Source organism: Sorghum bicolor, chromosome 7 (assembly GCF_000003195.3).
Source record: "Sorghum bicolor cultivar BTx623 chromosome 7, Sorghum_bicolor_NCBIv3, whole genome shotgun sequence".
In the NCBI taxonomy this organism is placed as follows: Eukaryota; Viridiplantae; Streptophyta; class Magnoliopsida; order Poales; family Poaceae; genus Sorghum; species Sorghum bicolor.
Window position 1 is genome coordinate 740,227 of NC_012876.2, and position 14,272 is coordinate 754,498.

The 14,272-nt window shown below is 42.8% G+C and overlaps 2 protein-coding genes across 2 annotated transcripts; one reads left to right on the plus strand and one right to left on the minus strand.

Moving 5' to 3' along the window:
* Positions 1,029–6,004, plus strand: LOC8064357 (chromatin assembly factor 1 subunit FAS2 homolog). Its single transcript, XM_002443681.2, has 13 exons — positions 1,029–1,332; positions 1,463–1,586; positions 1,705–1,731; positions 1,956–2,028; positions 2,137–2,240; positions 2,330–2,544; positions 2,631–2,730; positions 2,881–2,947; positions 3,398–3,486; positions 3,573–3,711; positions 3,874–3,974; positions 4,839–5,000; positions 5,528–6,004. Exons 1-13 carry the CDS (start codon positions 1,219–1,221, stop codon positions 5,734–5,736), a joined length of 1,524 nt encoding a protein of 507 aa, XP_002443726.1. The 5' UTR covers positions 1,029–1,218; the 3' UTR covers positions 5,737–6,004.
* LOC8064358 (pistil-specific extensin-like protein) lies at positions 6,018–7,626 on the minus strand. The gene has a single exon (XM_021464356.1). It carries the CDS (start codon positions 7,249–7,251, stop codon positions 6,232–6,234), a length of 1,020 nt encoding a protein of 339 aa, XP_021320031.1. The 5' UTR covers positions 7,252–7,626; the 3' UTR covers positions 6,018–6,231.

Sequence of the window (14,272 nt, forward strand, 5' to 3'; positions counted from 1 at the left end):
TATGTAAATTGCTATGCTCTTCTCTCAACAAATTAAACCTAGCTAACCCTTCAAGACCTATCACTTCAGCCCCAACATGCTATCTCAATATTATTAGTTGGAGGCTTATAGCAGAGCCTCCACGTTATAATTCTCACAATAACACACTAGGAAAAATAAATAGAACTCAAAAACCTCAAACTTCGTAATTTTTTCATCTACCCGCAGCAACACATGGGTACTTTGATTGGAAAAGACCTCTGGATCCCTCTCAACTATTGGGGTAGTCTCATTACCTCCCTTAACTAGAAAACCATATGTTTGCACTCCTCGAACTATTGAAACCGTACGGTTTACCTCCCTGAGTAGTTTTGAAAGTGATTTTGTTGGATTTCATTCCCCTCATGGAGGTAATTAAACCAGATGTCAGCCAAAAATGTTTTTAAACCCGCTCAAAGAGGTAAGTCGAACAGTTTCAATAGTTTGATAAATACAAGCATGCAGTTTTCTAGTTGAAGGAGGTAAATAAAACTTCCCTAATAGTTGAGGGGGGTTAGAGCATCTCTAGTAGTTCCCAGAAAATAATTGACAAATGAATGAGTATTACTAGTGGCTAAAAAAGTTGGAAGCACATTTGCGCAACAATTCTCAAAATCTACCTCCTAAAATATTGAGGACAATTTTGCATCACGAATTCTGAACTTTTTCAAAATTACCTCAACCGCTTTTATATTTTCTGTTTCTCTTATACATTTGTATGTATTGATGAGAATCATGCCCTACTCCTTATGAGGACTGTTTCTTTTTTTTTTTCACTCACCCACATCGACGCGTGGGTACTGTTGACTAGGCCTTTTGAACAGTACTGTACTGGGCCAGCCCACGAATTGCGTCCAATCTCGCGGAAGTCCAGTCCACCACTGCCCGCCCAACCCACGCACATGCAGTAAATGGGCCGCAATTTAGCCTACTACAAATTGGGCCCAGATCTCGCTAGCAGTGCTAGAAGAAGCCTAGAACTAGAAGAGCTGAGCGCGGCAACGGAGTGAGAGGTGCGCGCGCAATCCCCTCCATTTTCCCGCCGCTGGCCTTGCCTTCCCTTTCCCCCAAAATCCAAACCCTAGAGAGTGAGAGAGATTTCGAAGCGAAGGCAGCGGAGTAGCGGAGGCGGAGGAGGAGGAGGAATCCGTCGAGGAGGAACGCCCGATCGGCGGAGCCCATCCAGCACTCCACAACAAGATGCGGGGCGGGACGCTGCAGATCAACTGGCACGACCAGCAGCCGGTGCTCAGCCTCGACTTCCACCCCGCCTCCCGCCGCCTCGCCACCGCCGGCGCCGACCACGACATCAAGGTTGGTTGCCCCCCGCCTCCTCTCCTCTCCTCTCCTCCACCGCCATTGCCTTGCTCTTGCTGTCCGAGATTTTTTTTTTGCCCCCTCCCATTTCGGCGGCGGCGTTCCGTGACCGGTTCTGGGATTGCAGATCTGGGAGGTAGCATCGGATGGTTCGGACGACAAGCTCCCCACCGCCACCTTCAAGTACGCCCTCGTCCCCAATAACACCGCCCACAGCTCCGCGGTCAACGTCCTCCGCTTCTCCCCTTCAGGTACGCTCATTTCTGTCCCTTGGAGCCTATATATACATACAGAGATATATAAGGTCTTTTCCAGTTTTATCGCATATGTAACTGACTGACTCTCTTAACCGCCTTGGTTTCCCTGCAGGGGAGTATCTCGCCTCTGGTGCTGACGGTACGCTCAATTTGGCATCTAGAATTATATGTCAAGTCATAATTGATTTTGCCAATCATCCTATAATGCAATTAGCTTTTGTGCCAACCATCCTAAAATGGAATTAGTTTAGCCAATATTCGGAACAATTGAATTCATAATGTGAAGCTATCTTTATTATAGCTTAATTTCAGATGCTTGCATGTGTCCACGTGCGATGAATTGTTGTGTTTCGTGATGTACAGGTGGCGGCATCATCCTCTGGAAACTGCACCCCGCTGATGACGGTGAGGCATGGAAAATTCACAAGACGTTGCTGTGAGTTCTGCTCACTGAAACAGAAACTTCTTTTTTTTTTCTCCGCAAACCGGCTCGCTTCTTTGGAAGCTTGCTAAATAGTAACGGCCTTATTTGTTTCATTCACAGATTCCATCACAAGGATGTTCTTGACCTCCAGTGGTCGCATGACAGCGCATTCCTTGTTTCTGCATCAGTTGACAACACTTGCATAATTTGGGAAGCTAGTAAAGGTGACTCCCGCTACAGTACAGAATCCGTTACCTGCAGCAGCATGAGTTCTGTCCTATCTTGCGTGATTGATATCTGATGATTTTCTCAGGCACGGTGCACCAAAAGATAGAGGGTCATCTGCATTATGTTCAGGGTGTGGCGTGGGATCCTTTGGGCCAGTATATTGCTTCACTGAGTTCTGACAGAACCTGTAAAATATATGCAAATAAGCCTCAGGGCAAATCCAAGAACGCGGAGAGGTTGAACTTTGTTTGCCAGCATACACTAGTGAAAATAGAATATCAGAATCATGATGAATCTAAGGTGGGTTTTGCTCTTCCCTCATTGCTACAGCATCTGGATGCAAACTGAGTTTTAGCAAAGCAATAATATAATCCTTTGTCTTGCAGCCACCAATTAAATCTCATTTGTTTCATGACGAGACACTACCATCTTTCTTCCGGAGGTTGGCATGGTCACCTGATGGATCTTTTCTAGTATTGCCAGCAGGTATTTATTGCTTTTGCATTAGTGTTTAGTGACAGTTCAGCTCACGTATCTTGAGCTTGAATTGTGTTCACTGGTTGCATGCTATTTAGTCTACTTTCAGCAAATTCTCTATCATCATAGCCCCCTAATATTTTTTTCTATCTTTATCAGGCCTTTCCAAACACTCTTCTGAAGTGATTAATACCGCTTATATAATGTCCAGGCGTGACCTCTCAAGGTAGCAGATCTATTACTGGAAATAACCAATGTGTTTTCTAGTTCTTGACATATAAACAAAGGGACCAATCTGGTCAAACTCAACATTTGAACTAATACCTAAAATAAGATAATATACTTGGACCATAAGAGAATCGTTTCTGCTACATTTATTTTTTCAATATAAGGTTAATTTACTGCACCTAAAAATAAGTTATAAGTGAAAACTTCAAGTCCTAAATTTTATAAGGTAATCACATTTGATTGCTTAGTTGCCACAGGGTGCTGAATCTTACTTTCTATTTTGTATGTGCTAATTTCTGATGAAATGCTACAGATTACAGAAATTTGGCATTTTAGTTAAGGTTATCTGTGTTTTGGGACCGAAGCACATACTCTAGCATATAACTTTGACTGTACATGATGTAGTTCCATTGCTCTTTTAGGTTACTGACTGTATTTGGCACTGCAGGCCTGCAATACAACTCCCTGGGGCCAGTAAAGCTATAGTAGCAGTACGCTTCTGCCCAGTGCTATTCAAACCACGTGGTTCTAACCCAGGTAGCTCAATTTATGGCAACTTTGCTTTGCTCAAAAGTTCTACTTCTCTTTTTACAATGAATCTGAACCACATTTAAATTTTGCAGATGGTCTCTTCAAGCTTCCTTATAGAGTTGTTTTTGCTGTTGCCACTTTGAACTCTCTGTATGTCTATGATACAGAAAGTGTTCCTCCAATTCTAGTCCATGCTGGTCTACACTATGCTGCCATTACTGATATTGCATGGTGGGTACTTTACAGTTTTGCTTTTGTAGTCTTCCAATTGAGCTTTGCATATCTACTATATTGCATGGTGGGTACTTTACAGTTTTGCTTTTGTAGTTTTCCAACTGAGCTTTGCATATCTACTGGTGCTAGTTATTCATCTTTGCAATCTATTTGTATCAGGTCTTCTGATGCTAAGTACTTGGCAGCGTCATCACGAGATGGCTACTGTACTATAATAGAGTTTGAGAATGAGGAACTGGGAGAGCTTCACATCCTCCCTGGTATCTCTCCATTCTGTTCATCTTTCCATACCGTTATTTATTTTCTTCGTGGGTTGTTGTGTACTTGCATGTTGAAAATTGTGTTCCTTCTTGGAACATTCCATTCATCGTCAGTGTACATTATGGTGAATTTCTCAGCAGTTTTAGGATTCAATACTGAATCATATGACAATCACAATGCCCAACTGTAATTTCTCAGCAGTACTAGAATTTCTCAGCAGTACTAGACTTTTTTGGAACAGATTTTACATACTGATTTTCAAATTTTCCTTGTTAACCATCTCCTGCCGAAAGGCTCATATCATTTGCCATCTAAACCATATTCATCTTACCACTTGAACCTGTTTTGTTCTTAGAAAATTGCATATTTTGTTTTCCAGGTTTTCGTTGAATTGTGGTATAGCCATACCCTGCATGTTTTTTGAGGAATGTCATACCCTGCATGTGATGGAATATATACCCTGCAGTTCTTGCTTTCAGACTTACCTGACATACCTCTAGGTTGCATGTATCACCATGTAATTGTCTGAGATCAATAGACCTTCCTTCGTCTATAAATCTCTAGGTTCCATGAAGCTACTAAGAACGATACGCAAGTGATGTATTGATATGTAAAATCATCTCAGATCCATTGCATATGTTTTGTAGTTCTTTGTATCATACCTTATACAATCTGTAATGAAGCTAATAAAAATGATTCACAAGTGATCTATTGGTATGTAGGATGATCTTTTTAGATATGATGCATATGTTTGGTAGTTCTGCATATCGAATCTTACACTTTATTGTCCCTTTTTTTCCCCTTCTGATGTGATTTCTGGAAGACACTCTTCTAACATGGCCCAATTTTGGATAAATCTCTAGGATCAAAAGAAGTTGCTAAAGGGAATTTGACACCTGAGACCAAGAAACCTGTATCTGCAGATAGCATGAAGGTTGATATTAGTGCCAGCACGCTTAAGATGGAAGCCAGCCCTGTGGCTGTAGGAGTTAGAGCACCACTGCTGCCAACCGAGAACATCACGAGTAAGTCTAATATAACGAATGAATTACTGCATTTGCAGTTAAGTAGGTAGCTGAAGCAGTTAGATCTTATATTATTATCGCAAGTATTGCATCTTAGTTTTATAGGTGAACTTTAAAGAAATCCCGTCTGCCTATATTCTCCTTCTGATCTACACCTAAAGATTGGGATTCTGACACATAGGTGCTTATTTCCTTCTGACACATGGGGGCATTAATATGGACAGATATGCTGTGTTAACAACCATCAATGAAATAAGCACCGTATTTGTCTCGTGTCTATTCAAATGTTATGAGTAACATGGCAGCTACTAAAGAGCCTCACTGACAGAAATCTTGTTAAATTTTGTCAGAATTTTTTCACATAAATTGCTCACTTAAAATTTTATCTACGATACAGTAACACAATCCTTCCCATCAAATGGCTCTCTGATGCCCTTGCATACCCATGTCGGACCATATTATTTGCAATCTTTACTCCCATGTATTTTCTTGAAGGCACTGACAAGAACCAACTCTTGAAATTTCAGGAACAGGGGAGCTTGCTGAAGGAAATGTGACCTGTGAAAACAAGAAGCCGGTAACAGTAGACAGTATGGAAGTAGATGTCGATGATAACAAAGTCAAGGAGGCAACCATTCCCGTGGTGGCTGAAGTGACACCGCCGCCAGTACCGACCAAGAACAGCGCATCGAGTAAGCCTGCTAAGAGGCGAATTACTCCTATCGCAATCAACTAAGTAGCTGAAGCAGTTAGTGTTATGATGTGTTATGTAGTGATGACAAGTACCAGATATTATGGTTAGGCTACCCTGTAAAGTCGTTTGTGCTGCCTTGTTCACCTTCTACCCTAGTCCCATAGGTCTTCTTTCTGCTCTTAACACAATTGGGGAGATTTTGAACAGAAAGGCTATGTGTATGAGCAAACTTTGTTATGATGCAACATGCAGCCACTAACCGTCTTCTTACACAGTGGTGTTCAGTGAAATTTCTGAGGAATTTTTTTCACACAAACTGCTCATATACAAATACTGGCATATAATTACACTTTGAATCCAATCAGGTGGGTCTGTGACACCCTTATTTCGTTCACATGAAAGAACATAGAATCTTATCAAAATACTCAAATGCATGCGAGGGTAGTATGTATATGTGTGTATGGGTATGGTAATTGCCCCAAGTTGAAGGGCCTTCAGTGTGGGCAGACAATATATCTGAATATGGCATCATCCATCTTAGGACTTGGTTATGCGTGCCTCGGAATTTTCATACTCTTCTTCGTTCTCGCCAGCCTCTTCAAATCTGATATCTTCATCTTCTGAAAGGACCTCAATCTTTTCGCCATGTGGCCCAGGTATGATCTTCTCGTCGACATGCTTGTGCTTTGTGACGTTGATGACCTCTGCCTTCTTATCTTCTCTGCTCTCATGTTTCTTGTGCCAGGTCCAAGGGAGGTGGTGATGCGCCGTCTTCCCCGCTGCTGCGGTGCTCGAGGATTCACCAATGGCGTCCTGCTTCTTGACCGCCTCTTGGAACTTGACGTCCTCGTCTACTGTCAGCCTGACAACGTTGGCACCCCCGGGCCCTGGCATGGTATCCTTGTGGACATGGACATGGTCACTGAAGTTGAGCACCTCAGCCTTGGTCTCTGTCTTCCTCCCCCTCTTCTTGTGCCAACAGAGGAGCGCGGCGAGGCATGCCAGCAGCAGCAAGCCGCCCAGTGAGACGAACACCACGATGATGACAATGTGGTGCGGAGGGCTAGGCGGAGGCGGCACTGGCATTGGCGGCGGAGGCTGGATATGTGGCGGGGGCGGTGCGAGCGGGCGAGGCGGTGGTGGGGCTTGAGGCCGAGGAGTTGGTGGTGGCGGTGGGCGAATAGGCGGTGACGGTGGAGGGGGAGCACGGCGTGGTGGCGGCGGGGGCTGAGTAGGAGGTGGGGGAGCACGGCGCGGTGGCGGTGGCGGCATTGTGGGTGGTGGCGGAGCACGGCGTGGTGGTGGAGGCGGCAGAGCTGGTGGTGGGGGAGCGCGGCGTGGAGGCGGTGGTGGTAGGGTGGGTGGTGGTGGAGCGCGTCGCGGCGGTGGAGGCTGAGGCGGCGGCGGGGCACGCTGTGGCGGTGGAGGGGCTCGCATCGGCGGTGGGAAGCGCTGCGGTGGTGGCGGGGCTTGTGGCCGCGGCGGTGGCCTTGGAAGGTATGGGTTTGGAGGGAAGTAAGGGAAGCCCAGTCCTGGAGGGCTAGGGTTGAACGCCATTGCTGCTAGCTAGATCAAAGGAGAGCTGGGAGCTGGGCGCAACTGTGCTGCTGTAGTGAGGTGAGGCGATTGAGCTGTGGTGGTGATCATGTAGCACGTATTTATGGCTTTTTGGAGGGAAGAGCGTGAAGGTTTGAGTTGCAAGTGACTTGGCTCCTCTGCTACGGTTTCGGCTGGGTTTGCATCGCTTCTAAACAATGCGTACCTTGGCACCCAAAGAAGCCCCACGTATGTAGCAGTCTGCCTCCAGTCTATATGAACGAGACACTGACACCTAGTAGCTAGTCTCCATCTGCCTTTTGGACCTCATCATCATGGTTTACAGCACTGCTAACTACTGTAGTTCCCTTGTTTGATCCTCAATGAAACAGATGTTGTGTGTTTGGAATTTCCTCGCGTGCATACGGATCACCACTGATCGACACACGCATAATCTTGTGGCCTCAGCAATGCGATAATATGCATGGTGCAGCTTGTGCTTCAGTTTCTGCAATGCTTTTGAGTGAAGCACACACAGGTGGCCTGGCCTTGGCCCTAGGCTTGAGGAAGAGGACGGCGACAGCCAGAGCCATGCTTGCTTTCGGCTGGTCGCATGGAGACGCGCGGTGCCAAGGCCCAAGGAAGATGCTGCCATTCTGTGGATGTCTTGTAAGCAAATGACACCTGCTTGAGTGTGTTGTAAGGTACGGATGCATTGTCTAGTCTTGATATCATATCATGCAAAGATATGTACAGCAGCTTGCAAAATCTTGGCAAATCTTGGATGATCATTTCGCACCAATGCAATTATATATATATATATATATATATGTTCCATGGGTTCATCATCATATACAGCCAGCAAAAAAATGTCAATTTAATTTCTTTTACTATATATACACAGAGAAATACAGAGCGCCCTAAACGAAACGGAGGCATTGTGCATGTCTGATGGGTATTGCTATAGCCCAAGATACCAATCCGGGGCCCGGTTATAATTTGGGCCGATTAATTGGAATGGGCCGTTCTGATATCCTACCCTGCCCGGCCCAAGAGAATTGAAAACAGAAGCCCACGGTGCAAAAGCCTCACACAGACAATGCATCGCCTCCTGATATCCTACCCTGTCCGGCCTAACAGAACTGTCTGCTCTACTAGAAATCTATCTAGCAGACTATCAAACACCTGAAGACACTTTCTCTAAAAAAGAAAGAGCAACACTGAAGCCTGGGATAGACATACACATGTCCACACCATGAGCGATGCTTTAGCGCTGGTATGATAGCATCCGTAAGATCGGGCTTGCTATCTCTTGACAAGTCCACCGTTAAGGAGGCCCCAAAAGAGGAAGTACCAAGTGACCAGTAGTCCCTATAGGCAAACGCTAGTATGGATGCATAAGAGTTTAACACTCCCATGCGTTAGAAGTTAGGTGCATGTGCATGAACACATGTTGTGAATCCACGGCAAGTAGTGCCCACAGTTGATTTACAGAGACAGTCTCTCTACTATTTTTTTTTTCCAAATTCAGGGTCCAAACCCTGATATGTAGAAAGAAAGGTGGCCTTCTAGTTCCCCACTAAAGGACGACTATAGGAAAGGTGAAATGCCTTTGTGTTATGTCACAACAGGACAAGATGTGTATAGCATCTCTGCCAAGCTTCCTTCGGTGCTGCCAGATCGGAGATTCCACTAGCTACTGCTTCGTCTGTACAGAAAAGAATCCGGCAAAGATAATTCACGTTTAACTAAATTTCTAGTGAATACTATTCACATTTACGGCTCCAAAATAATTGATTATGAAAATATATTTCATAATTAATTTAATGATATTTATTTGATATCATAAATATTAATATTTTTTATCTATAGTTGATTGAACTTAAGGTATGAAACCATGACTATAATTGCATTCTTGAGAGTACTCGTGAAGTTCAGACTTTCAGAGCCGGCCCTGCTGCTGGGCTCCTCTCTCTGCTGGTACATCCCAAAGTCGACCTCAGGACACCAAAAGGCATATCCATATATATGCATATTATGGTATCATGGTACACACATGCTGCATCGAGCCATCAACATCACACACCATCTCTCTCTCTGGCCTGCATGCAGCATGGCAATATGGCTCGCAGTGTATGGGATTATGGGCTGCTAGCTGCTGAATGCAGCAAACTAACACCGACCAGCAGGGAGAAAAGGCCGTTAGTACACAGCAGCTACTTATTGGAAGGAGCTGCATGCACTACTGCAGAATGCATGCCATGGCATGGCATGGAGTGCACTGCTGCTCCTGGTGGTGTGGTATACTACTAGCTATAGTGGCCTGCACATTTTTTTTTGACAATTTAGTGGCCTGCACATGAGCAGCACAAAGAAAATGAGGCATGTCTTTGGCCTCCCTTTCAGCTGCCCATTCATTCATTCATGGCACACACCACCCAGCCTGCCGGCCGTGTATATGAATGATCCTTGCATTGGAGCCGCCGTTTATATATTATTAGGGCCCGGTTGCAAAGCATGTATCACGGTTTTTCCTGTTCATTACTTCTGTAGATATATAGGAACCACGTTCTTGTATGGATTTTGGAGCCAAAGGACTCTAGCTCAAGCGGCTAGAGCTTTCCAGCGGCACCCCTCAGAGGGTTCGGGGGTTTTTTCGCGATCGGGAAGAATCGCTTTCTTCTTAATGAAATACAGTGGGGGGCCTCTCCCCCTCCGGTCGCGTTTTTTTTATGGATTTTGAAATGCATGGATAGATGGCCACCATATCCATCCGATTATCCGTGGCCAAGTATTTGAAAATGAAAAGAGAACACAAACAAAGAGAGGAGGGAATAACCGTGACGTGAGGAAATAAAGTCTATTATTAGTTTCCCATTCATTGTCAACGTACGAAATGTCAGTGACTACAGACAAGAAAAACTTTGCTCACCAACACCAAGTGGAGAATCTCCCTTGTTGTAGCAAAACCCAAAACACAATTATTATTATTTTCTCAAAGACAGGATCATACATTATGGGGGGAACATATGTATAACCCAAATATATAAGAGTTGCAACCCCGGCAAAGATCAATCTTAATTCTTTCCCCCTTCCCTAACTAGTTCCCAAGAATATGAGTATAGACCTAGGAGGAGGTGACCCAATATATAGTTATGTGGACAATTCTTCAAATAGTTTTAGCATTGCTAGCAATCTAAAATTATAATAATGTGTGTTTCCATTGACTCCGGCAGTCTTCGAAATCACATTTTGACCACTGTCTTTTTTATACTATATCATTTGAGGCAACAAATAAAGTTAAATAGTCATTAGAGAAAATGTTTATAAATATAAATCCAATGTAATCAATATTATAACACAATTTTTTATATGATTAGACTAACTATTGGTTAGAAATAACAAAGTTTGATAATATAATACATGTGCACCTTACATTTTGTGATAGAGTATAACTGTGTGATGAGTAGCTCTAGTAGGAGCCCTCAAATCAAGGCCCCTGCTTTTGATTTGAGGACTCCTCTATCTTTTGAGGGCCTTTTTTGCATATCCTATCTGGCTTGAGGTATGAATTTGAGGGCCTCCTAGAGCTCTCTGTTGGACATGTGTTTTTTAGCCGAGTCCTCAGATTTTAGTTTAGAGGTTTATTTAAGAGTTCTGCTGAAATTGCTCTAATTAAGAAGATGTACCAAGGTGGAGAGAATGAGTCTAGTAGTTGGTAATGTGTTTTGACAAGAAAATAAATAAATAAATAAATAAATAAACAGACGGTACGTACACTGTGGCGGCTGGCTTTTGAAAATAAGCAAATATTGCCGGCATGTATTTTTAATATATAGGCTGGTGATGGCATGCTAAACAAAGGTACAGTAGGAGTAGAATGCATGCAGTGGCATTGATGAGGAAGTGTCCAAACGGCATGCAGTGAGCCGGCCGTATAAGCCTACGGAGCTCACGCGATCAGTGACGTGGACACCTCTGGTCACCATGCCATGCATGACCCACCACAACAACTGCACGCTGCCCGTGCTCGACCGGCTAGCTGCGTGCATTGCTGCATACACACACAGAACCACGATCGAAAAGCGTACACACCACACGCGGCGTCCGGACCGCCGAAATACATCACAACTATACTATGTTCAGACGACGTACACACATGCACCTCCAGGCGTGCCAGGACCACGCGCCGTATATATATATATATATATATATATATATATATATATATATATATATATATATATATATATATATATATATATATATATATATATATATATATATATATATATATATATATATATATATATATATGAGTGACACTTGCATGGAAGGTTTTTTTTTTCCCTTGTATATTTCTCTCTCCTTAGGCCCACACAATGCGCATGCATATATATGCCCATAATGTTGAGAGAAATCTAGTATTCATTTATTGGGAGAAAATGAAAGTAGTATACGGTGGGTAGCTGGTTCCTTCTCTTTCTTGGCCGCCGTTTGGTTTTCGTTGCAATCTCATCTTATTGCGCCTTCGAAGGACCGAGCAAGTAAATCTTAAGATTAATATGCATTGTTCTCAACGGAACGGGCACATCGCCTACCTTATATATCGTTGTCATTTTTTTTTTTTGAAAATATTGGAGGCCTGAGGCCCCTATAAAGACTTTATTAAGAAAACAAATAAAGGAGTAATAAGTTGTAGCAGATTTACAAGATACAAGAGGGAGAACAACAAGCAAGAACAACACCATTAAATCTGTACCCCGCGTTTAAGTCGGAAACTTAAACCTAGCTAGATTCCACCACATGGTACCTAGCCTGGCCAGATCAATTGAGCTATGACCTTCCGCCGCCTTCGTCTCGCGATTGCCTTCTTACCTATACATGGTTGTGATGCTACCTTGCCAAAACTTTAAATGGAACATGGTGGATGGCTTCTTCTGTACACAGTGTCATGCATGGGCAATGCGTATAAGTTATGGGCATGCATTTGTCTGTACGTCTCCATGATGAATTATATTGTAGCAATTAACCATCTTATTACCGTGGTACATACAGTGATCAACAGTTATTAGAGATTAATGTCTAATGCAAGTTTGCAACCAACAATCTAACAGATTTGTAAGGAGAAGTTTATTAGGCTTTCTTAGCCAACGCATTGATGTAAGTGCCTTTCTTGAGGTATTTTTAGCAATAAAAAGGTGTCACTGCATGCTCTCGCCTTCCTCATATTGAGGGGGCGGCCGGGCATCTTTATCCACCACTTTTGCCCCCCTTCTTCCCTAACCTTTTTACTCCTCTCATTCAAACATGGGGCATGTTTGCTACAACCTATAAGCTATTTTTGGGGATTTTTTTCTGTAACTTTTTCTGGCCACACTTCAATTCATAAAACGAGAGAGTGGGTTAGACTAGTTTATCCTAATCATGCATGTCTTCTATTTGTACAGTTTCTCGAGGAAGTGCTTCCTAGAAAAGTTGTACCATGGTACATATATCCTGCTAGAATCTAAGTCAAGCATACATGCCATCTCCCTTTACTATGATGGGCAATATGTACAAGTTATTGAAATGGATCCATGCCTCTTATCAAATTAAGGGACGTACTAGATCAGAAGTGAAATGTATCGTCCATTAATTACTATACCAGTTATTTCTAATACAAGATGTATCCTACATTAAATTAAAAGCATAGGTTTCTTGAATTATTCGATCCTCAAGTGCAATCGATGACAACCATTTTTATTTTCTACCGCCTGCTAGGGCTACCTTATTATGGAGTTAGCAAGACAAACCAAAAACATCTTTGTCACACCGGCCACACTTGCCACACTATGTACGTGTAATGTTGGCGGCTATGAATCCTTTAAACCCTAACATAATTGCGACAAATAAGGGCTCATTATTAGTGTTCCCCTCATCGAAGCACTGCCCAGTATATTAGATGCCCCCTTCCTCTCTAATTTATTTGATATTATTTCCACCAAAAATAAACTACAATGGGTGCATAATTATACATAAATGACGACGGATCCTCTTATGCTCGATCTGATCCATTTATCAGCACATAGAGCTATTTTAAGTACTTCTATATACGTGCATAGCTAGGGTTCGGTTATTTAGTCATGGTAACAAGTGCTCATTTCATAATTATATTACCACTAGTTGAAAACCATCAACTTTTCTTATATAATGAAACCATGAAAGATTTATGAAATTTATTTCAACAAATTTTGAATCAACAATCTTTTTAATCTTTTTTTTAAAAATCTTTTTGAAACGAAGCAGGTGGGAGATCGATCGAGACCTATCGTCCATTGTTTTAAAATGAAGACTCCTAGTCCTAGAGTGGGTGTAGTACAACACGTCGTAACAACAATTTTGACAGCTCGTGGTTATAATTCTTGTGGAAACCTTACAAAACTTTTGTTAGTGATTATATATATATATATATATGTTTTTTTAAAGGTGATTACATATGCTTGCCTGTGTCTGCCGTCCGGAAACAAAGCTACAAACTAAAGAAAGAGCATTGCATGCATGCATGTCCTACTGCTGCTACATAGGAAGCTGTGTACTGTACCGTACGTACATCGTGCATGCAGCCACACGGTGCTTGCGACCGTGCCCGGTCCTAGCTGCCTGCATGCCAGCATAGCATGCATGTAGTGTTGGAGCAGCCCGTTTCATGTCTATGCTTGCTGGTAACCTAAAATAAGCTCGCTCCGTGAAACACGGTCAGCCTTTTTTTTCTCCTCACTGAACACACTGCTTTACTAATTATATTAGGTCAGTCTCAGTGGAAGTTTCGTAACGTTGTTTTTAAGACTGTCATCATATAAAATGAAATGAAACTTAAATGAATCATCCACTTTTAATAAAAAGTTTCATTTTATAGTTTTATAGGCATTTAATTCTAAGACTCGATCAATCATTCATATATTTATATATATTGATATTAATAGCATAGCTAGCATGCATCAGTATATGCTTGCACACAGTGACATGTCAATGATGACATATGTCCTCCGTGTGTGAGGTC

Coding starts and splice junctions, on each gene's coding strand:
- LOC8064357 (XM_002443681.2), top strand. CDS start 1,219: ATGCGGGGCGGGACGCTGCAGATCAACTGGCACGACCAGCAGCCGGTG. Junction 1,587..1,704: donor CCTCCGCTTCTCCCCTTCAG/GTACGCTCATTT, acceptor GTTTCCCTGCAG/GGGAGTATCTCGCCTCTGGT. Junction 3,712..3,873: donor GCCATTACTGATATTGCATG/GTGGGTACTTTA, acceptor TATTTGTATCAG/GTCTTCTGATGCTAAGTACT.
- LOC8064358 (XM_021464356.1), bottom strand. CDS start 7,251: ATGGCGTTCAACCCTAGCCCTCCAGGACTGGGCTTCCCTTACTTCCCT.